This window comes from Kogia breviceps, chromosome X (genome assembly GCF_026419965.1).
Source record: "Kogia breviceps isolate mKogBre1 chromosome X, mKogBre1 haplotype 1, whole genome shotgun sequence".
Lineage (NCBI taxonomy): Eukaryota > Metazoa > Chordata > Mammalia > Artiodactyla > Physeteridae > Kogia > Kogia breviceps.
In genome coordinates, this window is record NC_081330.1 from 11,578,085 (window position 1) to 11,604,515 (window position 26,431).

General features: G+C 39.8%; 1 protein-coding gene across 7 annotated transcripts in view; it reads left to right on the forward strand.

Annotated features, from left to right (window-relative positions):
* The window catches only part of ATP11C (ATPase phospholipid transporting 11C), a 162,790-nt gene that overhangs the window by 35,785 nt on the left and 100,574 nt on the right, over positions 1-26,431 (forward strand). For 3 of the 7 annotated variants that reach the window (XR_010838562.1, XM_067023021.1, XM_067023022.1), the window contains exon 2: positions 7,360-7,422. The exons of the other annotated variants lie outside the window; for them this stretch is intronic. Coding sequence is in view for 2 of the 3 variants with exons in the window: in XM_067023021.1 (XP_066879122.1) it covers positions 7,414-7,422 (9 nt within the window). In the remaining variant the exon portion in view is untranslated. The remainder of the gene's footprint in view (positions 1-7,359; positions 7,423-26,431) is intronic. 7 annotated transcript variants of the gene reach the window in all.

Sequence of the window (26,431 nt, forward strand, 5' to 3'; positions counted from 1 at the left end):
AATGAACATGGCTGCATGATACAGTGCCCTCCTTTGATTTTTGTTTGGAATAGTTCACTTGGGATATTATCCATTTATTTCTGTCTTTCACTACTGAGTCATTGATTTCACCAAAGAGCTTCTCCTTTATGTATGTTTATACACATCTCTCTTTACCATATTCCTCCTTTCTTTCCAAGTCTGCTGTTAACATCAAGAATTACTCCCGTCTCACTTCTTTATCCTATTTGAAAGCCAAAAACAAGAATTGAATTATGACTGATAGGGAATAGAATATTATGATTGATGGCTGTGTACCAAAGTAAAGGAAAGCCATAAGTTTAAAAAGGAAAAGTACTATTTGAAGTCCCAAAGGCATCTCATACTCAATATGTCCAAATCTGGACTTACTCTGTGTCTTCTCTAAGCCTCTGGCAGTTAACTCTCAAGATGTTTCTCAAGTGAGTTTATTTCCTCCTTACTCCCATTGTCCTTGCCCTGGGCCTCACCCTCTTCATCTTACATCTAGACAACATAACTTCTTTCCTTATCTTCTTGCTGGTTCCCTCTCTTCCCTAGTCTAACTGCACAGTGTCACAAAAGGGTGTACTTTCTTTTCTTTTTTAGCTCTTCGTATTGTAAAATGAGATAAGGATTCAAAACACCAAGCAATCAAATGAGTAGCTTAATACAGTATTACAAGGCAAACATACTTAAAATCTCCATCCAGATCAAGAGATGGAACATTGTCAGCCATGCCGAAAGTCTCTCTAGGTGCCCTATCCCAATCATAAACCTTCCCTCCTTCCAAAATAACTATTATCCTGACTTTCATTTTTTTTACTTTTAAGAAAAATGTTTATTTATTTATTTGGCTGTGTTGGGTCATAGTTGAAGCACATTGGCTTCCTTCTAGTTGTGGTTTGTGGGCTCCAGAGCACACAGGCTCAGTAGTTGTGGCATGTGGGCTCTCTAGTTGTGGCACACGGGCTCAGTAGTTGCTGTGCGTGCTGAGTTGCCCTGTGGCATGTGGGATCTTAGTTCCCCAACCAGGGATCGAACCTGTGTCCCCTGCATTGGAAGGCGGATTCTTAACCACTGGACCACCAGGGAAGTCCCTATCCTGACTTTTAAAGTAATTATCTTCTTACATTTTTTAATCAAGAGGGTGCTTTTTAAAAATATCAGTCTTGCCATATCCAGTTAGCTCTAAATTCCCTCACAGGTTTTCTCAGGCCTACCTTTATAGCCTCCTTTCTATGACTACTTCTCTTCTCCCCAGTACCCTGGTTTCTGGCCATACTGGATTATTCACAGGCTCAGATGCCTCTAGGTGTTTGCCGGATACCTCCAGGCATTTGCTCCTGCTTTTCCCTCTTTCTAGAGTTCCCTCCATTCCCATTCTCTGATGAAGTCCTAGACCCTGATTCTTCATTGAAGCTGTCCTAGATCTCTCTTCCCTGACAGCCTGGGTCAGAATGAATCTCTCCCATCCCTGTGCTCTGTGCCCATTAGAGCTTTTTTTCTTGGGGTTGGTGGACGGAGGGGGGCTTGCGGGATCTTAGTTCCTTGACCAGGGATCAAACCCGTGCCCTGGGCAGTGAAAGCGTAAAGTCTGAACCACTGGACCGCCAGGGAATTCCCTAGAGCATTTTATACATGTTTCCATTATTAGTATTTATCATAGTCTCTGGTACCTAACAGATTGCTTAATGCATAGTAGGTGCTCATTAAATGTTTGTTGAAAGTATGAATCTGTGCAATCATTCTTTAAAGCTTTTTCAGGGTGTCACATTTTCTTCCGAATTGACACAAATCATATATTTGATCATATGATCAAGGTTGTTGTGGACTCTTTCAGATGCTGTTGTTCTGAACGTTACTACGGTTGAAATAAGTTTTTTCGCTGTATAAAGCTAGCACTCCTGTATTTCAATTCCTTGAGTTGTCTTAAAATGCTCAAGTTGTGTCACCCAAACAGGGACTGAAGTATGCTTTATAATAACTTAAGATTCAGATCAGTTTCTACCTATTTATTTATTTATTAAAATAAATCAATAGGAGTGATTTATTTTAATTCAGGTTCTCTCTTTCATTTACATTTTATGTAACTAGGATAGATATGACTGAGAAAAATTTGATTGACAGTTATCAGGATTTTTTTAAATTGAAAAGTATTATATGTGGTTAAAACTTTTTTTAAAAACTATAGAAGATATAAAAAAGTTTACATCCCCACTTCATTTGCAGCCCTATTCCCCAGAGGTTACCACTGTTAAATTTCTCGTCTGGGTGTTCAAATTGTTTTTATGTCTATTGAATCATATACACACTTGTGCATACACACATGCTCATACGTTTATGCTCATGAATATATATCTTTTTTATATACACAGTTGGAATCATACAATATATAATATTCTTTAATTTGCTTTTTTACTTGATGTGTGTTAGAGATAATTTCATATTGGTACATCTTGAGCTACTCATATATTTTAACATTTGCACAATAGTCCATTGTTTGGATATTTCACGGTTAATTTAAACAGTCCCCTCCTGATGGATATTTGGATTATTTCGTTTTGTTTTGTTTACTGTTTTAAACAATGCTGTTAACAAACATCCTTCTGTAGTTTTATTTACTCTTGTTTGTAAAATCACACAAGCTATGTTTAAAATAAAAATTGGAGTAATGATATTATTGAAAGTTTTTCTATTTTGATAGTTTATAGTTTAAAAATAAAGCCAGTGTAAAAACAATCTTTTGAAACAATAAGAATGAAAACCATCATCACACATTTGAACACACATATCTAAAAGTGTGTGTAAATATTAATGTGTGTAAATATTATTTTGAACAGTAATAGCTACCATTTAATGATCAGCGACACTATCTTCTTTAATCCTCACAGCACTATGGGGTAGGTACTGTTGTTCCCAATATATAGGTGAAGTAACTGATTAGAGAAAGGTGAAATGACTTATCTGCGGTCCCACAGGTAGTAAGCATCAGAGTGGGGACTCTAAAACAATAAAAAGACAAATAGCCCAATTGAAAAATGGTCAAAGGATCTCTTTTTTCCTAATTGAAGTATAGGTGATTTAAAATGTGGTGTTAGTTTCTGGTGTACAGCAAAGTGATTCAGTCATATATATATATATATATTATACATATATATTCCTTTTTAAGATTCTTTTTCCATTATAGGTTATTACAAGATATTGAACATAGTTCCCTGTGCTATAGAGTAAGACCTTGTTGTTTATCTATTTTACATAAAGTAGTATGTATCTGTTAATCCCAGGCTCCTAATTTATACCCCCAACCCTTTCCCCTTTGGTAATCATACATTTTTCTTTGTCTGTGAGTTGGTTTCTGTTTTGTGAATAAGTTCATTTGTATCATTTTTTTTAGATTACACATATAAGTGATATATGATATTTATCTTTCTCTGTCTCATTTACTTAGTATGATAATCTCTAGGTCCATCCGTGTTGCTGCAAATGGCATTATTTCATTCTTTTTTATGGCTGAGTAGTATTCCATTGTGTATATATACCACGTCTTTTTTTTTTTTTTTTTTTTTGCGGTACACGGGCCTCTCACTGTTGTGGCCTCTCCCTTTGCGGAGCACAGGCTCCGGACGCGCAGGCTCAGCGGCCATGGCTCACGGGCCCAGCCGCTCCGCGGCGTGTGGGATCTTCCCGGACTGGGGCACAAACCCGTGTCCCCTACATCGGCAGGTGGACTCTCAACCACTGCGCCACCAGGGAAGCCCAACCACATCTTCTTAATCCATTCACCTGTCAATGGACATTTAGGTTGCTTCCATGTCTTGGCTATTGTAAATAGTGCTGCAGTGAACATTGGGGTTGCATGTATATACCTTTTTTGAATTATGGTTTTCTCCAGATATATGCCCAGGAGTGCAGTTGCTGGATCATATCGTAGCTCTATTTTTAGTTTTTTGAGGAACCTCCATACTGTTCTCCATAGTGGCTGTATCCCACCAACAGTGTAGGAGGGTTCCCTTTTCTCCACACCCTCTCCAGTGTTTATTATTGGTAGACTTTGATGATGGCCATGCTGACCGGTGTGAGGTGGTACCTCATTGTAGTTTGATTTGCATTTCTCTAATAATTAGCGATGTTGGACATCTTTTCAACATTTGGGGCAAAGGATCTTAATAGGCATTTCTCCAAAGAAGATATGCAACTGCCCAATAACCACATGAAAAGGTGCTCAATGTCATTAGTTGTTCGGGAAATGCAAATCAAAACTACAGTGAGATACTACTTCAGGCCCATTAGTATGACCACTTAAAAAGAAAAAAGGAAAATAACTAGTGTTGGTGCCGATGTGGACAAATTGGAACCCTCATACATTCTTTGTTTGTTTGTCTGTTTTCAGCTGAAAGTTCCATTTTATTTTCCATTTTGATACTAATCCCTTTCAATTTAGCTTCCTCTCATTGATGTACAATAGAAGTGGAACCTTAAAAATAATTACCACGTATCACTAGAATGTTTTATAACTTTTTACTACATCATTCTTATTTAAAACATAAACTTATTTCCTCTTTTTAAAAATATTTTAATTTTATTGGCATATAGTTGATTTACAATGTTGTGTTAGTTTCAGGTGTACAGCAAAGCCTCATACATTTTTAGTGGGAACGTAAAATGGTGCAACCATTGTGGAAAACAGTTTACCATTTTCTCAAAAAGTTAATCATGGAATTACCATATGACCCAGGACCTCTACTCCTAGTTATATGCCCAAGAGAAATGAAAACATATTTCTTCAGAAAAACTGGTACACAAATGTCCATAGCAGCATTATTCATAATAGCCAAAAGGTAAAAATAACCCAGATGTCCACCAACTGATGAATGCATAATTAAACAAAAGGTGGTATAGCCATACAATGGAATATTATACATCCATAAAAGGAACAAAGTATTGATAAATCCTACAACGTGGATGAACCTCGAAAACATTTCACTAAATGAAAGAAGTCAGACATAATATCACACAGTATATGATTCCATTTATAGAAGAGGCTCAGAATATGCAGAAAGTAGGTTAGTGATTACCAAGGGCTGGGGAGGGGAGGAAATGGGGAGATGGAGGGTGACTGCTGAAAGTTTCAGAGTTTCAATTTAGGGGATGAAAATGTTCTGAAACTGAATCATGGCGATAGTTGCCCAACTCCATAAACATATTACAAACTATTGACATGTACACTTTAAATCTATGCATTGATATATATTGTCCAGCACTGTAAAATCAGAGAGCCCTTAAAATATTGTTGTTCCTTAAAGGTCTGTCCTTGACTCTTTTTGTGGGGTGGTCTCATCCATTGTCATGCCCTCTATGTTGAATTTAGGCAGATGAAGAGCAAATCTCTTCTCCAGACCAGTCCTCTCCCCTGACCTACATTTGGGCCTGCCTACTGAAGAGGGCCACTTGCCTTTCCCACAGACACCTCAGAAGTACTAGTGTGTCCCAGACAGCTCATTCCAGTCACAAATCTGATTCTTCTGTATGCCCTGTTTGAGTGGATGCTGTTCCCACTTACTGACATCCATGGACTAAACCTCCCAGTGCTATTAGTTTTTTCCTCTAACAATTCCATCTACTCTTTTCCATTCTCATGGCAGAAGCTATCTATCGCCCAGGCCCTCAAAAGTTCCTGCCTCGGTGAATGTGGTCACATGTACCCCAGGGTGCTTGGTGCCTGTCCAACCTTGCCTCTCCTTCTGGCCATCCTTCTCCTTAAACATTTTCCTTCAGCAATAGGGGAGCTCCTTGGAGATCACTCAGTCACTCCTTGCCATCCCCTGCCTTTGCCCTTGCTGGCTCCTCTGCTAGATCTTCCCTCTTGTTTCTTAGCCTGTCTAATGCCTCATTTTTGTCAGACGTGCTTCAGGCATTAAATCTAAGAAGTCTTGGTTAACCCCTAACTGGGTTTGAGTTAGACATCCTCCCTGCCCCCTCTTGCATATAGCTCTTCTGATGTTACATTCACCACACTGGATTATAATGATCTATTTGAGTGCCTGTCTTCTCTACCAGATTGTGAGTTTTTAGAGACTACAGCCATGGGGGAAATCTTTATGTACTTTCTCCATGTCTGTGTGTGAGCAGGGTGAGGGGGGTCCCTCCTTTAGTCATGAAGCCTCCTCCTCAGGGAGCCCTTTGTTCACAATTCTATCTAAAATTGCAATCTCCCCAAACACTTCTTATCTTCCTCCCTTGATACTGCTGTCCTTAGCACTTATGACTACCTATCATATTGTATATTGTACTTAACTTGTTTATTGTCTGTCTGTCTTCTCCCACTAGAATATAAGCTCCACGAAGGAAGGAATTTTTGTCTGTTGGTTAACTTGTATTCTCACTTCCTAAACCAGTACTAGGTACGTGGTAGGCACCCAGAGAATGTTTGTTGAGTGATTGAAAGAATGTTTGCCTCAGTCAGCTGCCTCAGAGAGTATGTTATGAGTGTACTGTCTGGAGCCAGAATGCCTGACTTCGGATCCTACCCATGACTTTTTATCTGTGTGACCAAGGGCAGCTTACATAAGTCTCTGTGCCTGAGTCTCCTTTTCTGTAAAATGGGGCTAAAAGTCGTTTACTGCACGGAGTTGTCATGTAGATTTAAAAAGTACTTCTGTATAACGTATTACAAGAGTGCCTGGTAATTAGTAAATGTTCAGTAAGGATTAGTTATTATTATTTCTGTCTTGGGAAGTTGGCCTTAGAGATACCTAGGATAGCTACATGTTTATTTCTGCATTTTCAGAGGCTAGTCTGTTATTGCTTGAAAGTATCAAATAATTCTTTGTGAAATAAATGTTTGAATGGAATTAAAACAGATTTTTCAACACTTATTTTGTCTTCATATTAGTGTTTTGGATTTTTAAATAATTATTATAGCAGCTCGTTTAAATTAGATATGTGAATATCTAAAGGAAAACCATAAACATTTTAGACAGAAATGGAAACTTCTGAACTTTCACCTTTATTAGAGCAGTAAGCCCATTCAGACTTCAGTTTTTGAGGAATATTGTTACTGTTGTCGAATTCCAGGCTAGGCTTGGGCTAGTAGATCTGTCTCAGTTGAGACCCTTTTCACCTCCTTGCTTCGTTTTCATCAGCTTCAGAGCCCTCCATCTTTTGCAGCCAGGAAGGAAATTGGTCCAGGCTTGTAAAGACTGACATCTAGTCAGGGTAGGCATCTTAGTCAGTTTCCCGAAATCTGATGCAGAAAGGCAGAAAACTACTCATTTTCGTATCTTGGAAAGTGAAACTGTATGTGTACTAAGCTCCATCTGGCAAAAGTAGTATTTAATATTTGTTCCTTACTCTTTTCAGAAAATGGAGGCGTGGGTGGTGGTGATGGAAATTAACACTTACTGAGTGCCAACTATGGGGCAGGTACTGTATATATGTTATTTTGTTTAATCCTTATAGGAATATAGTATGGCTCCAATTTACATATAGGGATAGTGAGGCATATAGTGGTTAAGTAATTTGCCAAATATGACATACCTTGCTAATAAGTGGCAGGGCCAACGTTTTGATCCGAGGTCTTCTTGACGCCCACTGTCTGTATCAGTCACACACTTGGCTAAGAGATCATACCATTATTGTTCATCTCAAGTGTTGATAATTTGTTCTTTTGGCAAGTTTTGGCTACTTTTCAAAAGTTGGCATACAGTTAAAACAAGCTTGGATTTCTTAAAGTTAAGAAACTTGTAGCTTCATTGGTAAGAAGTTAAGTCCTAAAAGTATACTGGAAAGTATATTCAAAGAGCAAATTAAACTTAATAGCTGTAAAACTATACTTTAATATTTATCTTACACATACACTGTGATTCATTTTATGTAAAATAAACTGGAAAATTATTTTAGATATGTAAAGAATCCTTAACACGATTACATATGCTTCAGTTATTCTAAAATACTTTTTTTTTTTTTTTTTTTTTTTTTTTTTTGCGGTACGCGGGCCTCTCACTGCTGCGGCCTCTCCTGTTGCGGAAGCACAGGCTCCGGACGCGCAGGCTCAGCGGCCACGGCTCACGGGCCCGGCCGCTCCGCGGCACGTGGGATCTTCCCGGACCAGGGCACGAACCCATGTCCCCTGCATCGGCAGGCGGACTCTCAACCACTGTGCCACCAGGAAAGCCCTAAAATACTTTTTTTCTAAGAAAACACTTGGGAATTTTTTTTTCTTAAGGCTTCAGAATTTTTGGAAATGTTGCATTTTCCACTAATAAAATTTTTCTAATTTCTCCTCTAACTCAGAAGCATATGACTCAGGCTGCTGTGTGGCCCTGATGAGTGCTATTTTATATGCTTCTCAGGAATGATGCTAACAAATGTGTTTTCCTAAGTGGTAGACTTCATAGATAAAATCATTTTGAAGTTAAAGTCCACAAGTAACATAGAATTTTTCTCCCTGAACAATTCTCTGTGCAGCACACAGTGTAATTACAGCAGACCCAACTCTACTACCAACAGCACTGTAATGTCAGTCCTATGTCCTGTTTGTCTTCTCCTCTGGAGGGTTTCTGTTCTTATCAAAACAAAGCAGAGTGCTGTGTATATTGCTAGTCCTCAAGAATTATTATTTTCTGTGGTAACTGTTTAATTCAGACACAGATGCTACAGAAGTTACTCCCCAAGGTACCATGTGCCTAAGGCATTTTAAAAACTTGAGTATTTTTCAGTGTGATACTGCTACTCTGGAAAAACTATATACATAGTGGTTTACTTTTACAATGGAGTTAGGGCTAACATTTCTAATATATTAAGAGATTTATGGCCGATGTGCATTTGTATTCTGGCTCTGCTACTTAGCTGGAAGACTGAGTGATTTAGTTATTCTCTCTGTCCTTCAAGTTCCTCATCTCTAAAGTGGGGATGATAAAAACGTACCTCATAGCTTTGCTGTGAGGATTATTATCCGCGATTACATAATCTTGATTTATACATTTATTTAAGATAGTGTAGTATTGGGGTTAAGGATGCAGGCTTGAAAGTCAGTCTGTAAACATGCAAATCTTGGCTCTGTTCCTTTCTAGCCACCTGACCTAGAATAAGTCATATAATCTCTTTGTGGTTCAGTTTCCTCATCTATAAAATAGGAAAACTAGTAGCTACTTACTTCATTGGGTTGTTATCAGGAGTAAATGAGTTAATCCATATGAAATGCTTTGAAAGATACCAGGCACATGGTAAATCTTGAATGGATATTAACCATTATAATTATTCTCATCTCTGTTTGTCAGCATGCAGTATCAATGTTCATTTACTGTGCTCACTAAACTGAGACCTCTTTGGGAGATTGGGCAGAATCTTATTCCTCTTTATATCTTCTGAGCCTGACATAATAGGTACTAAATTTAAAATATTTGTGGAATGAATGAATTAGTGAGTGAAAGAATACCTTCATGCTTCTCAGATCTACCCTTTTCCCCCTCTCCACTTCCTTTGGAACTATTCTCTTTCTCCCTCCCATGAATCACATGGTTTTTGCAGCTGAACTCACCACGTTTTCTAGAATAAAAGTTTGGAAATACTTGGTCTAAAAACAGAACAATCTTGTTAGATCCAGGCTGTACTACTTATCATAGTCTCATATTCTGCCTCATTAGATGATGCCTCCCCCACTACTTAACTGTGAAGCAAGGGATTACATCTTTTTTCCTCTCTGCTCGCCAGCACCCAAAATAGAGTCTGGGGTATAGCAGGTGCTCGATAAATGATGTATGAATTGAACAAAAAGAGCCTACGTGACTCCAACAGATCAGTTCACTCACTTCATACCTTTATCCCAGATGGAAGTAAAGAGCTGTCCTTTCACACCAGTGACGGTTTCAAGGTTATTAGGAGCTGTGGGATCTGCATCTGATATATTTTGAAGTAACACATTTCGAACCTCAAATTAGGCACAGTATATATGAAAGAGAAGAGCTTGAAACAAGACATTTGAAAGACTTCTGTTTCATAAAATTGGATACTGATGCTTTTCTTCAGTGGTGGTTCTTTTCTCCTATCACTTTAAACCTATAAATCTATTATATTTCTTTTTCTTTCCTGGTCTGTCCCAAGTCCTCAAACAGTAAATTAGATTAGAAATAACTCATTAGAGCTTTGCAGTTATTGGACAGGGAAAGCTGGCATCAGTGGTGCAACTTTACTCTCGCTGCGTCACTCCGCCTGGAGCAGCGTGGAAATACCTTCTCTAATTATAGTCATTAAAAGTCTAATGAACTCTTCTGTTTTAAAAAAACCTTTTACATGTTCTTCTGTTAAGCAATTTCTTTTCAGTTGTGCTGTATATGCTGTTGATAATTGCCATTTATATATTCTTCTGGCTTTATACAATTGGTTTCATTTTTCATGTTATTAGACACATAGGTATTATATGTAAAGTTGTGTGGTAAAAAGAGGTCATTGTTTATTCAGTCTCTTAAAGATATTCTTCTTTTTACTGTTCTTCCTGTGAGGATTTACTGTGTCTTCCTTCTGGTAACACAGTAAGGCTACAATATTTGTCTGGTTATAGGAATATTTAACTCTTTCATGTTTGAATTTCTTGTAGCGCATGGGTAAATCCAATCCTGGTGGAAAACTCCTTTTTTAAACACATAAAAAGGAATCTTTTGTATTGTAAAAAGTAATATACGTACACTTAAAAAAAGAAACCATTTTGTCTTAACAGGCTTCACACATTATAATTGCTTCTTTTAAAAGTGTAATTATCTTAAAGTTTCAGTTCCTAAAATCAAAGTTAAAAAGTGCTCATATCGGGCTTCCCTGGTGGCGGAGTGGTTGAGAATCCGCCTGCCGATGCAGGGGATACGGGTTCGTGCCCCGGTCCAGGAAGATCCCACGTGCCGCGGAGCGACCGGGCCCGTGAGCCGTGGCCGTTGAGCCTGCGCGTCCGGAGCCTGTGCTCCGCAACGGGAGAGGCCACAGCAGTGAGAGGCCCGCGTACCGGAAAAAAAAAAAATTCTCATATCAATGACTGCTCGTGGGTACCACATTTCCTTTTGGGGTGATGAAAATGTTCTAAAACTAGATTGTGGTGGTGTTTGCACAACACCGTGAACATAATAAAAATTATCGTATTGTTAAATGAGTGAAATCTATAGTAATGTGGATTGTATAGAAATAAAGCTGTTATTTGCAAAAAGGACAGGTACTCATATCACTATTGAGAAGCTCTGCCACTTACTCGCTGGCAGTGTGGCCTTGAGTAAGTTGTTCTCCTTTCTGTGCCTCGGCTTCCTCATCTGTACATGGTGGGAATAGAGCTCAGGAGAAAAGGCTGGGGCCAGAGATAAAAGAAGATAACTCTTTGGAGTCATCATATAGATGGCAATTAAAGCCATACATATGGATTAGGTTACCCAGGAAGAGCATGCCGAGTGGTGAAGGACAGAGAGCTGAGGGCGGAATCTAGAGATACCAGCATCTAGTAATATAATATGGGGCCAGGACAAGCAAATTTGGCAAAGGAAACTCAAAAAGAGTATCCAGAGAGGTGAGAGGAGGTGTGATGTCATGGAAGCAGAGGAGCAAACAGTCTGCAAGGGGGAGAAGACGGTTACTAGTGTTAGTACTAGTGAGAGGTTAAGTAAGAAACTGTCCATTTGGTGTGGCAGGTTAGAGCTGTGGGAGTAGGGCAGGAAGCAGCTTACAGAGAAAGGGCTGGAAGAGTAAAGAGGGAGGTGAAGAAGTAGACATAGTGAGTGTATTCTTTTGAGAGGAGGCTACTCATTTTTCAGCCGCTGATTATTGAGCTCTTACTATGTGCCAGTCCGTGCTCTAGGTTCGTGGTATACCAGGGAACAAAACAAAAAAACACCCAAATCCCTGCCCTAAAAGAGCTTTGCTTTATACAGGGGAGGAGAGAGGTAAGACTGGAAGAGGATCCATTGTCAAGAAAAGTGTGTTTAAGAAACTAAGGACTTAAACTAAAGATTAAAGCTAAGAAACCATGGGGAGATGGAGAGTGGAGAGAGTGGAGATGAAGCAGTTCATAGTATAAGGGAGATGGAATAATATCGGTGCAAAAAGATGGGAAGATAGTAGGCGGAGGCTCTTTATCAGTGTGAAACAGGAGAAGAAACGCATTCTTCTGAAACTGGAGGGTGAGACCCTATGCTCACACACCACACGTCCAGCAGAGGACCCTGATTTTCTAAGGGATGTAGGAGCAAGTTCACCCACGTAGAGAAATAAGTGTGATAGGGAGCTTGAGGAAGGAGAGTCCTGAGGCTTTGAAATAGGCACTTAGGGTAAGTGGAGAGCGCAGCAGATAAGCACAAGTGGGAGGTTTGTGCAGCGGCACTGAGGAATTTGTAATGGCGTGAACTTCACATTAGTGGGATTTTAGCAAAACTGTTCTTAGCTTTGTTCAAGCAGGAATGAAGACAGCGATTTCTGAGACTGGTCCTGGAATGAGGGCTTTGTAGGTCAATTGTGGCAGAAAGGCTGGTTGGGAAGAAATTGAGGGAGCTGGTGAGAGAACAGTTTCCACGAGTGAACACTTTATAGGAAAAGTGAAGGTAAGGCATTTGAGAAACGGAGGGTGGGATCAAGAGACTAGAGGTTTTAAAGAGCTATTGTAGTGGGAGTGAAAGAGCCGAAAGACTGAGAGAGAGAGTGCTTTTGTTCTTTGAGCTGTCAGAGATGGAGCAGTAGTTCATAAACCCTAGTGTGTCACCATAGAGTAGTTGGCTAAAGTAGAGCAAAGGTGAAGATCCTTAGAGCAAAAGAGTTTGGGGACTTGACCATCGAGGTTTCTGGATCCGTTGTCTGTGTGGATGATGATGATATTTCCAGTTGCAATGGCCGGAGGTAACATAGGGAACAGAACTGAAAGCTGAACTTCAAAGTCCTCTGTTGGTGTCAGTAAGTGACCAGAGAGCTGTTTGGTGGAGATGATGAAGGCTAGTAAAGGTCACTTGAGATAACAGTGTCCAGGAGCTATGAAACCGGAGGATGGAGTTGGTTGTCCACATAGACGTTAAAATTTCACAGGCTGATGGCAGGGGATGGGACGGAAAGGCCTCCAGTGACCCAGATAAATAAGGGGAAAAACGTCCAGGAGACGTGATGTCCATGATGAGGAGGGGTAAAAGCGTCTGTCTCCAGATCATATGAGCCTAAAGGGAGGAGGGGCTTTTCATGAAATTAGGTTAATGGAGTGCACGAGCAATGTGGGGCAGGAGGAGACTGACCCCTAACTGTCTGGGGAAGAGTCTTCAGAAGAGAGCTAAGTCTTAGGGGAGGCAGGTGTTTGTAGGGAAGACTTTCTGATGTTAAAGATGTAGAGAGTTTGGTTAACAGGGATGGCAGGTTGTGCAGGGCACAGTTTAATCACTGAGTTAGGAGTGAGGTGGGGGGAAGGGGAACGGTGGCATCGTGAATGTGGGGTGGAGGAAAGAAGCACAGAGCAGCACGAGGATAAGGATGAGGGTGGCGAGTTGGATGAGAGTCATGGGTTGAAGTGATTAGATTTGGGGTCCCACCCCCCTTTTCTTTTTGTAAAAATCTGCCGGAAATGCCATGTGAATAGTTCACTGTGTCACAGGTATACCTGGAAATTGCTCCCACCAATTCTTTCCCTCTGCACATGCTGTCTGGGTCTGAGCCTGACTAGAGTTCTAGGTTACGTGCTTCCTACCCCAAACCCCAAAGTTTGTTTTAACTAATGTGAGTCTACTTCCGGCAAAATAGAAACTGTAACAATGAACGTGCTGTATTAGAAGTGTAGCCAAAATCCTTAGTTATAATATACTTATTTGACTTTTTTCTATTTTGTGTTTTTTTTCAGCTATATTAAGATATAATTACCATACAACATTGTGTAAGTTTAAGGTGTACAACGTAATGATTTGACATATGTATACATTGAGAAATGATTGTCACATTAAAGTTAGTTAACACATCCATCACCTCACATAGTTACTGTTTTAAATTTTTTTTTTTTTTTTTTTTTTTTTTTTTTTTTTTTTTTTTTTTGTGGTATGCGGGCCTCTCACTGCTGTGGCCTCTCCCGCTGCGGAGCACAGGCTCCAGACGCGCAGGCCTAGCGGCCATGGCTCACGGGCTTAGTTGCTCCGCGGCATGTGGGATCTTCCCGGACCAGGGCACGAACCCGTGTCTCCTGCATCGGCAGGCGGATTCTCAACCACTGCGCCACCAGGGAAGCCCTAAAATTTTTTAATGTTTATTCCCAGGAGTGAATAAAGGAATTTCTTCCTAGTATTTTATGGTCACCATCAGAGTCCAAATCCTGCTTTCACTATAGTAACTGGGTGGCTGGGTGTTTATTCATCTAAATAAATATATCTACTTATTTATTTATAACGAAAAGAAAAGAGATGGCAAAAGTAAACAGTAGGAGTGACATGGTGGATTGCATTATGCCGCAGACAATTGCTCAACCCAACCTTACTTAAACATTTACAAAGCCAGTTTTGATTAGCTGTTTAATCCTGATTATCAGATAGGCTCCAATCTACTAAACCAAGTCCAGAGGTGATTATTACTGAGATTTATAGCCACTGACACCACAAAATCTTACAATTTAGCTGTTTGGAATTTGGGGGGTGTGTGTGTGGATTATTTAAGAAGTAAATCAAGTGTTCACTATGTTGGAAACAAATAGACATTAGTAAAATCAAAACCCTTAACAAATCTTACTCCAGTTTGTTAATATACCAGTTAACAGCTAGAGGTTATCTGTGTTCTTGCAAGAGTCACTATTTCTTAGGGTCAGGACATGTAAATATAAATGTATAAGCAAACTTTCTTTTGGAGGATCACATTAAAATCAGAAGATTTATAATGAAGTTTACATGATGGAGATTCTCACACAACAGTCTGAGCAGTCTCTAGAGTGGTCCACAACTTTCCTTTTGCCGAGGGAGTTTCTTTCTTAAGCTTTAATTATTCCCAAAGCAAATCCATTCAAACATATCAAAAACGAATGGGACAGTATGTGGCAAGCATAAGCATGTTTTAACAGTGATTCCAAAGGTTTTTAAAGATTTTAGTTATAATAATGATGAAAACTTAGAAAAGCGGAGTATTAACCAGTGTTCTCTTGCTAAGAACAGTTAGTTGGAAAAGATTGCCTTGGGCCTTAAACAGAGGGAATTATGGATAGAGGCAGTAGTTCCTGAAAGGTGGCTACAGTATTGAAATGTCTTTTAGAGTATTTTATCTGTCAACTTGATTGAGCACTCCCTTGTTTAGAAACCCTAACTGATATAGTTTGCACTTAGTCTTAGGCCCATCAAGGGTCTGACTATATTCAGACCCCCTCTACAGCTCCCCTCCCCCTACATTCATACACTCACAATTTTCTCTCAGAAATCTCCAACCTGTCCTGATATTACAAAGAAATTGCTTTAACATTTCACATTCAGAAACACATTCATGAAAAAGCAGAAACATTTATGGCGATTTTTCTAAACCTCTTAAAAGCAGAGGCTCTAGAGGGGTTCCTAACTGCATTCTGTCCCACATTGCCCCCTGGTCACTAAAATCACACAAGGGGCCACTGCTGCTGGGACACCAGCTGGGAGCCACATTTTATGAATGGGAAAACAGACGTGGGGAGGGGGAACTGAGCCTCAGAGTTGGCTTTCTGGGGGAATAAGCCACTGAGTTTAGCACAAGAATGATGCTTATCACTGGGCCTGGCTCATTCGAGGCTCTTTAAATACTTGTCTCAATAAGAAGGAGGGATGGTCCTTGGGTTTAGAGGATTTGACAAATACCGAAGCCCCAACGCACATACTATTGAATTTGATTTGGAAACAACCGTAGAAGGTAGAGGCCAGCTGTTTCCAGATCTAAACCTATGACCCTGTCTTTGTCCAGAGCTACTCGCTGCTCTGACCACCTTCTTGTCCCCTTTAGTCAGGGTGCCGCCTGCCTGTGTGCACACTTACCCCTCCCGCTGGGCGCCCAGCCTCCCCGACATTGCAGGTGTTGCAGGGCCGAGCCTGTGCCTTCTCATAGTTCTGTACATGTAATTTCACATGCTGGTTATTTCTGCCTCCGACCTAGTGCCTAACCCAGAGCCCTCCACTTGCTGATACTCCCCAGATTCCAACCCTCAAGCTGAGTCAGTCTGGTTTAATCCAATGAGTGTGCCATAACCTTTGAGAAGCCATCTGAAGTTGGCTTTAGATCCTCTTTTGCACGTATTTCGAATGAACTATATTGAAGTCCTGAGTAAAGTCACAAAGAACTGTTCTGTCATAATGTGCAAAGTAAATAGTATCTGGTCAACGTGGCATAGTTCATTTAAGGAAATACTCATGATCATTTGGATTTTGCAGTGTGCCTCCTTTCTCTTTCAGTTTTACGAAGATTGTATCTTTCTGTTTTTATTCTAGTTAAGAAGATATGTTGATTTCATTTGTGCCACTGCGTTTCAAGTGTAATAACCCTACAGATGTATTTCAGTTATTTGTATTAGGATTACAGTTTTTTATACAGATATTTTTTAAAACCTGTGTTGGAAGCAACTAGTTAGTGGCAGCAAAGGAATTTGCTGTTGCACTGTGCTATATGAAAGCAACTAACATTTTTTGAGTATTTACTGTATGAAGGCACTGCCTCACAACTGCCTTGTAAGTCATCATCAACGTCATCCTTATTTATACAGACAGGGAAACGGAGACATAATGTGGTTAAGGAAATTGGCCAAGGTCACTTAGGTGTAGTAAGTGGCAGAACCAGGGTTTGAACCCAGACACCTGGCTCCAGAACCCACGCACTCAGCCAGTATGCTCCTCTTCCTCACCATCTCTTGTATGACCACTTTGAAACAACCTGGTAATTGCCAGGGTCTCTGAAAGAAGGCCATTAGAATGGCAAATGTCAGAGTGCCTCTGATTTTTGAGCATCAAAAATATACCCATTAGAAGATATTTGTAATACAGTTAAACTTTGATCAAACTTTATTCTCATCTCAGGTCATCACTTAGTGATCCTTGGTAATCTCAAATGGCTGTAAATGATACTCTGATTTTGGAGCCATGCTGGTTTAATCAGATGAGTGTGCCATAGCTGTTTGTCCATAATCCTTCCGTCACTCCATCCATCCATCCATCCATCCATCCATCCTTCCATCTATCCAGCCATAGAATTCTTCATCTGCTTATAACATACACTGAGGTGTTGCTTATCTTATTGAGGAAGCAAGTTCCAAATGTCTACTAAGTGAATGAGACAGGGAGCTCCAAGAATCACTGGCTAATCGCCTTGAGGGGAAAGTCAATTTGTAAAGGTTTGTCAGTTTTATGTATCTACAGCCCTTCATATGTTACAGGGTCTCTTAGATTAGGTTGCTGAATGTGGCATAGTTGAACCTTTAGTTTACTTTTCAAGGAGATTAATGAAGATAATTCCAGTCCAGGAGAGCAGCAGTTGGGGCTAAACTGGGATACTTAGAGAGAAAATGAGGAGTGATACCAGTTTGCTGAGAGCAGAGCCTTCTTGCGGGGGCGGGGGGGGGGGTGCGGGGGCAGGAACTAGTAGAGAATGCAGTTAGAATGTGTAGACAAGGTCAGGCTGCGTTAGAGAGGCCCTGAAACCAAGCACAGTGTATAACTGAAAATAAAATTCTCTTTTGTCACTGTATCCAAATTCTAGCTTTGGAGCATGGCACATGTGACATACACAGTAGATTTTTTTAATGATTTGGATCATATTCTGGATTAGAAGAGGCCAAAATTACCAAGGCTTGGACATGTGTTAATCTGGAACTCTTCCTACACTAACTAACTCTACCTGGCCCTAGTCAGCCTCTGCATTCATTTCAGCAACCCCTATTCTTCCTTCCTCCTTCTGTTTACTTAGCAATGTGCTGCAAATGTATTTCTGTGCTTCCTTCACTTATGTCCTACTTCTTTCTGTCAGTCCATGAGATTGTATCTCAGGAACTGGGGTGCAGCCCTAGCTCAGAGGTCAGTGAGAGGTGGAGTACAGGAAAAAGGAGCTAAGTGATTGAGCTTTACTCCAGTCTGCCCCTGCTTGACAACTGATGGTCTCCCACAATGGCAAAAGGTGAAAGAGTGAAAGAAGGCGGGGAGAGTTGTTGGCTGGCAGGGTGGCAAGGGCAAGATTGGTAACCTTGGAGGGCAGGTGAAGGGTATGGAGCTTAAAACCTGCTCATGCACCCTGGACAAAGCAAGATATGTGGGGGCCTGGTGAGCCATGGGCTTCTCTTCTTTGAGTTATAACCTGAGATTTCCCAGTCCCAGGAACATAGTTAGCTAGGGAACTAGGAGGACAGAAGGATATTCCCTAGGGAAATCAGCACTTTAAAAAAAAAAAAAAAAAAGTCTTACTAGGTTCCATTATTTGTCAGCTCCATTGCAAAATGGTCTGTGTATAAAATATTTTTAAACCTCATTAAAATTTTTTTTGCCTTTTCTACTATCAGGGAAGCTAAAAATTTTGGTAAGTGGCAATTTTTGTGATTGAAATATACCACTTGTTATGTATTTGAGTTGTTTTTCTACAAAAGCTTTACTGTAGTCTCAGCGTAGGAATAACAAAAACTGAAGGGAGAAAACTCTCTTGCATGTTTTTTGAATATTGATGAAAGGAGAGATTTTCCTTACAGCTGTGCTGCTCTTGAACGTTGACTTTAATTCTTCTAATTTGGAGTTGCATTTGAACAAATCACTTTCTTCCCCAGCCCATTGTACCGGCAGCCATTTCAACCTACAGCCCTCCTTCCCTAACACACCCCACCCTTTGGGAAGGTCTCTCGGAGCAGGAGGTGTTTGCTGTGACCAAACAACTACTTGATCTTAGTAGAGATTAGACTTAAGTCATGAACTGGCATTTCAAATTTATAAACATTCAGTGGTGTGGGTGAAAGCTACCAGGGAAGAAAAAAAATGAGTCTCATTTTCCACTTGGAGTGGGGTATCTCAATTTTGTGTTGATTTCCCCATAGTGTTCTTTAAGACTGGAAGCTATGATCCAAGAAATAGTGGTGCTAATTACATGATATCGTTTTACTCATTTGTTAGTAAACACTTTGTGCAAGTGTCGTTACTGTTATGTCAAATGTGTGTACAAATAAATAGTATCTGTTAATCGTTGAGATGTTATTTTAAAAATGCCATTTATTTTCACTTCCAGAAAGCACAGGGGTAACGTTATATTGTTTAAATGTCCTTTGACAGCTTTAGCAGAGCCTTTTTTTTTTTGGCCGCACTGTACGGCTTGCAGAATCTTAGTTCCCGGACCAGGGATTGAACCCGGGCCCACAGCAGTGACAGCACTAAGTTCTAACCGCTGGACAGCCAGGGAATTCCCTAGCAGAGTCTTTTTTGTGTGGAACTTTCTATAGGTCAGTGATATTCCTCTGCTCTGCTTGCAGAGAAATCAGTGCTGTACCAAATGCCTTGCCCTACTTTATGATTATTAAATGAGATAGACTTGAGAAGAGAACAGCGCGTGGCTGGCTGATTTTGAATTGTGTTTGCCGTGTTCCTAGCCTCTTTCCATAGTGTACACTAGCTGGGTGATGGGCCTTCCTGAAAACCTTTTCAACTTGTCCTTGTATGCTATAGCAGGTTATATTCATGGAAGTCAAAGTAATATAAATCTCACCTGATTTTCTTCACAGAAACAATATTACGTTGAGGATTATATTCCTGGACTGATGCCTGAGTTTTTTTTATTTAATAGAAATGACCATAACCACAATTTTTAATCAACGGGAAATGATTAATCTGAGTAGTGCTCAGGATAAAATGGTCTGAAGTGTATATAAATCAATTAACAAGGCATCACAATAACCAGTCGCATTAAATTATGTTTAATGAGTTAGTGTCAATAGACTATACAAGGTTCTTATTGTCACAATAACTGCCTTGTTTTTACTGCAACTAATCAGAAGGTTAAAAAATTCACTTTATGCAAAGTCAGGGAACTCATAAAGGATTTCTTTGGTTAAATGTTGACAGGAATGTTTGAGGAGAATTTTCGGGAGACTTGGAGTTAATGGCTTTTCGAAAAGTTGAATTGAGATTTCTTGCTTTGCTTTGCTCTGCTCATTGTAAATTCCCTGTAGCAGACACAGATTTCGGATAACGGGTTATTGGTCTCTCTTGATTTGAGTTGCCATCGGGAAGCCTTTAGGGAGGAAGTGACAGTTGAGAGATCTGAAGGGTGGTTACCAGAAGGTAAAGAGAAGAGGGAAGAGTATTCTAGTGGAAGGAAGCAATGGAGTAGAAGCCCAGGGGCAGGAAGGCACCTGGAGCTCACCTGGGATGGAAAGAGGACCAATGGGCTGTAACAGAGTAAGCAAGGAGGAGAGTTTTCAGGAGAGCTTGGAGAAGTGGGAGGAAAAGACCTGACTCTGCAAGACCTTGCAGGTCAGAGGAAGGATTTTAGTTTTCAGTTTTAATGTCAGGGGGAAACTTATTAAAGCAGGGACTAGAGGAGCAATATCATCAGGCTTGTGCTGTATGTGTTTGTTGTGTGGTCATGGCTGGGTCAGCTCTCAATACCTACACAGCCCTCATTCTTGGCACTTAGCTGATTGGTATAAGTACTTGATTAATGTCTTGTCTCCCTTGCTACACTGTACGCTCCATGAAGGCAAGGACTGTTTCTATTTATTCATCACTCTATCTCCAGTGTCTTGCACATAGTAGGGACTTAATAAATATCATATTAAGCCTTGTGACCTGCTACAAAGCAAGCGTGTTAACTTTTTTTTTTTTTTTGAGGTGAAGTTTGCATAACAGAATTAACCATGTTAAAGTGAATGATTCCGTGGCATTTAGTGCATTCACATGGTGTGAAACCATCAACTCTGTCGTGGTCCATAACATTTTCATCACTCCAAAAGGAAGCTCCATACCTGTTACGTAGTTACTCTCCATCTCCACCCTCTCCCCAGCTCCTGACAACCACCAATCTCCTTTTTATTTTAATAGATGTACCTATTCTGAATATTTCATATAAATGAAATCCTACAATATGTGACCTTTTGTGTCTAGCTTCTCATTTAATGTAATGTTTTGAGGTTCACCTATGTTGTAGCATGTATCAGTAGTTCATTCCTTTTTATGGCTGAGTAACATTCTGCAGTATTCCATTTTGTTTACCCATTTATCAGTTGTTGGACATTTGGGTTGTTTCCTCATTTTGGCTATGTAAATAATGCTGCTATGAACATTAATGCGCAAGTTTTTGTTTCAACACTGGTTTCCAGTTCTTTTGGGTGTATAAGTAGGAATAAAATTGCTGGCTCATATGGTAATTATTTGCGTAGTTTTCTAGTAAGCCACCAAAACGTTCTCCGCCAAGGCCGAGCTGTTTTGCATTCCTACCAGTACGAGGATTTCATTTTCTTTACATCCTCATCAATACTTTTTATTTTCCATCGCTGTTTCAAAGCCTAGCCATCTGAGAAGGAGTTCATCTTTAAAATGCATGAATGAACCACCCCTTATTTGCAGTGAACATCTCGTTCTTTGATACCTCATCACATTGATGCTCAACATTATGAAAAATTGTAGTGAAGCTCAAAGGCACACTGGACTGAATTGGATTCTAAATCCATAAAATCCGTGTCCAGCATCATTCTGGTACATTGCCTTCTAAGAAAGGCTTGCAACTATTAGGAGAACCCCACCTTTTCCTCTTGCCATCATTCTTTCGGATCGAAGATGAGGTCTAAAGGACTAATCTGACATTTAAAGAAATGTCTTCCTTCTAGAATATATGTGTTGCTTAAAAGTTCTTCTTTGGAGGTGTCTTTTGAGAGATGTGTTGAGAATGATGAGGAAGCTGCATGCAGTCTTTTAGCAGAATGTTCTCATCACAGCTAATTTTCTTTCAGTTTGACACATTTGTACTTTTCTCCTTTTCCTTTTCCTTTTTTTTTTTTTTTTTTTTTTTTTTAAAAAGTTGAGCGCCTCCTCCCAGGGAGTAGATGTACCTGCTTGCGTTTGGCCTTGGGCAGACTATAGCAAATGGCTCAGAACCAAACAGGGACGTAAACAGAATATTTTGGAATACTCAGATTATTCCCGCCCATCCAGAGTCATCAGTCCACCATGATTGGCCCTCATTAATAATGCTGAAAAACACAAGTGCACTTTAATTTCCAGCCTTTGAGGGCCATCTCCATTCTTTCAGTTTCTGCCATTTTTCTACCCTTAACTAGTGCTGTGATTATTTTCTGATTGTCAACATTTAGAAAGTTTTATATCATATCTGAGTTCACAAAGTAGAGTAAGAATGGACTCAGAAACACATTAACACATTTGCATACATACATGCCTTTAGTAATAACATGAAGTAGAGTGAAATGCATTGCAATCAGGAGAATTGAGGCTTTGCGAACATTTAATTATCCACTACTGGTCATGACTAATCAGCTTGTGTTCCACTGACTCAGTCGCTTAATGCTACAACTGCTATGCTGTTTCATGATTTAGCTGAAAGCATTTTTCCTGTTCAGAGCTTGCCAGGTAATTTTAATGTTGGCTGTAAATTCTTATGATTGTTCTAGATACCCCCTATGTGTGTTTTGGAAATATCCCATTGCTATTTTCAATCATATACTTGAATAGAATCTCAAACTATTGTTTGTCCTATTTGGTAAACAAAACAAAAAATATTGTCTGGTTTGGGGGTGGTATGACCTTAGTGTGAGTAGTGTTTGTTTTTGAGAAGTCATACATTTTGAATGTGTCTGCTTTAATAAAAATTCTTTCAAGTGGTTTTAAATCACTGCGTGTGTTTCATTTTATATCAAAAACCTTTTGTACAACTAAAATTTGTAATTCTAAGTGGTTCATTATTTTTTTTAAAATTACACTTGTGGCAGTTAATCCTAACCTGTTTTAACTTGAAGTTGCTTGTACCTTGGGTGCCAGGACATAAATTTCATTCGATTTTATCAGAGGAATAAACTGTTTCCCTTGGGTAACAGGCACATTTGAGAAGGCATTCATATTTTCACATCTGAACGTTACCATTAAATAAACTGACACTGTGGTGCTTTAAATGGGCATCCTTAAAGCCCCAAAGAGCCAATGAACGAACCTTCTAGTGTACCAAAATTAGCACCCTGAAGCCTTTCCCTGGTCTTTGTAATTTTTCATAATGTTTCTTTTATTTCTCCCTTCTTGTCTACTTTGAAGCCTATAAATAAATTTCGTCCTGAATATATTATCTTCTCATGTGTATTGGTTTATAAATTATTCTTTATCCTCAAACAGGTAATCTCTCCCTGACCCTTGAACAGTTGTTTGGGTTTTTTGGGTTTTTTTGTTGTTTGTTTGTTTTGGTTTTTGGGGGGGGAGGGGTGTTCTTTTTTTGTTTGTTTTTTGGTCCAGGCTGAAACAGGTGGTGAATGATACAGCAACCAAAACCACATTTCAAATTTTATTGCTAGAAGAAGATCTGGCCCCCAATTCCCCTGCAGCCTCTCAGATCAGATAATTTAGTCAAGCTCTCCTCAAGTTACCTCTGAAGAAACCAATTCTGGGACTTCCCCCAATACGCACACAGGCCCATCTGTAGTAGAAGGCAATTAGAACCAAGATCTCCTAGTTTCTTTCTTCTCATAATTAAGCCTTAGAAGCAAAAGCACACACCTGGGATCATGGCCAAACACTTAATTTTCCTTATCTATTTTTGGCATACAGGGAGAGAAATTGTCACAAATTTAACAATTATCTCACCTTATACCCTTAAATGCTTTGTCACTATAGCTGATTGTGGTGAGATAAGAAATATATCAGAGTAGCATTGCCCAACCATGTTTTACAGAATCTGATGTCACTGGATCTTCCTTGGGTCGAAAAAGAGTTCTATGGGAGATGCTGACTTACACAAAGATAAAGAGGTTTCTTTACTACAAGACTTCTTAGAGCATTTGTTATGTGAATATTTGTTGTGAACGGCCAGCAGGAGGGGTAAGGAGCAGCCTTCCCCACTTCTCTAAGGAACCTCATTGTTAGCTTGTTCCATGTAATGCAGTGTGTGCAACAGTGAATGGAGTATTCTGATATTCTTTTTAGTCCATCTTTTTACATGGGATCTTAGTTCCCCCACCGGGGATGGAGCCCGTGCCCCCTGCAGTGGAAGTGCAGAGTCTTAACCACTGGACCGCCAGGGAAGTCCTTGTTAGTCCATCTTTGTGTGGCATTCGGCAGTACTCAAAGGCCAAATATTAAAATTTTGCAAACCAAACCAATTTTATTTACATACAAGCCATTATTATCTATTTCATGTGCTCTTCTTTCTGTGCTCAGTGTTCTGAAGGTTATACATTATACTTCAAACATTGCTAACTTTTAATGTTTCTTTTAAGCATGTTTTAGGGATAATTACAGACAGATCACCTGTTAAGTTTATAGCAGCACCCAGTGTTTATAGTGTACACCAGCTTCGAATCCAAAGCCTTGGGGGGAAAGAAGGGTGACTTAGAAACAATGTAAATAATTCCAGTACAGTTCCCAAGTGACCGTGTGCTCTGCCACACAGGGAGAAATGAATTCCTAATTTGACTCACGTGGTGTCAGACGATCAGTTCCAAAGGACTAACGGCATATGTGTTGGGCAGCAGCCTTCAGGGGGCTCTTTGAGTGGCCCCCACTTTTGCTTCCAGACACACCGCCCGTCGGCCTTGCTGGCCAACTCTGGTCCTCTTCGTGAGCGGTGTTTTCAGCACCAGGTGCTCTCTGTCAGTGCACCATAACTCATCCTGCCCCCTTGGATAAGGGTAGCATCAGGACCGGGTGTGCCTCTTCTGTAGAGCCAGAATCTTTCTTGCTTTAAATAAAATATGTGCCCTTGAATTATGTGAGGCCACTGCCTGGTTCTGTGCTAGCCCAATTTCTGGAGTTTTAATATTCACGTAGTTGGTCACTGTCGGCAAGCGCCATCCTTTTTTCATCTGAATAGTCTTTAAAGTCCTTTAAAGGGATCTCTGGGTGTTTTGTTAATCCTACTATATAAGCAGTCTTGTAAGTTACTTGTCCTTTTTTTTTTTTTTTTTTTTTTTTTTTTACTGTTAAGGAAATTAAGGTTCCCCGGGTCTCACATTGAAGAAAATATAGGTATCAATAGTATTTCCCAGGGTCATGTCTTTATTGCTTCTCCTGTTCCCTCCAAATCTTGCCCTAAAAGCCTTCACCTATAGGGAGGATGCCTTTTCCAAGAACAGACTTTTCTTTAGGACATAGTAATTTGAGCCAAGAAGTTGGCCACGGTGTGGTTGAATGGAAGGGTAGAAATGTTTCACTGAAGAAGTGACTACCTTTTGTGAGGCCCCTCCCCCTTGTTTTCTTTGCTTATTCAACTCAGCCATGTTCCACAATGGAAACTTGGTTTGTACCTACCTCTTCTGTTGGGGATATTTTAAAAAAACAGGTATAGCCTGGATGTGCTATTTAAACTAATCATAACCTGGACATTTTTTTCTAGCTAGTTTGCTTTCTGTGTGATGTTTAACAATTCCAGGGGAAAAAAATTGGGTTCATTGTCTTCACTGGACATGCTCCAGTATATATTTGAACTGCTGGACCTTTCTAGGAAACTTACTGTCACTTTTGTAATAACGGTGCTATCACTAAAATGGGAGATAAAACTCTGTTTAGGACATCAGACAACTCTTTTACAATATATTTTTTCTTCTAGCCAGAGTTTATCTCTTCTTATACTGTAATAAAAATTCTCTGATGACCTAGAAAGATTTTTGGCTGAGAATTTGTCTCATATTGAAAAAGACATTTTTCACCCTAATAGCCAGCCAGTGGTTCTTTCCCTTGCCATTGTTAGGTATTACTGTTTGCTGGTGAGATAAAATTTTCCTACCTATGAGATCTCTAAAAAGTAGGAAAATCTTCCAGCCCTAAGGGATTTTGCCACAAAAACCATCTGCTTAGGTCTTATATATATTTCCGAACACATTTTTGAAGCTTCAGAGTATGCTATGACCGATACTCTCTTACGGGACGGGGGAGAGGGGGTTAGTGTATCACAGTGAACACCTAGATTATACCTCTTCCTGTTATACTGTTTACCTGCTTAGAAGTAAAAGTTCAATTGAACTTTCCTTAAAAGTTTGATTTTTAGCCTCACATCTTACATTGGTCCATTTATTATAGGCATGGGTCAGAAAAGAATTTACAAGATGAGGAGAAAATGCTGTGTGGTATAAGATACTAATGTTTTTAAATGGTGATACTTCAAAATCAAAAGTTACAGAGGCAAATCAGGTCTTTGGAGAAGAGTAACAAAAAAGATGTCAAATGGCTTAATAATAGAGGCCAGGCCACCAGAGTGCTTCTGCAAAGTCTTAAAGGAGCAGACCAAGTCTTCTAGCACTTCCGTTGGACGTACACAAACTTGCCAGCCCCAA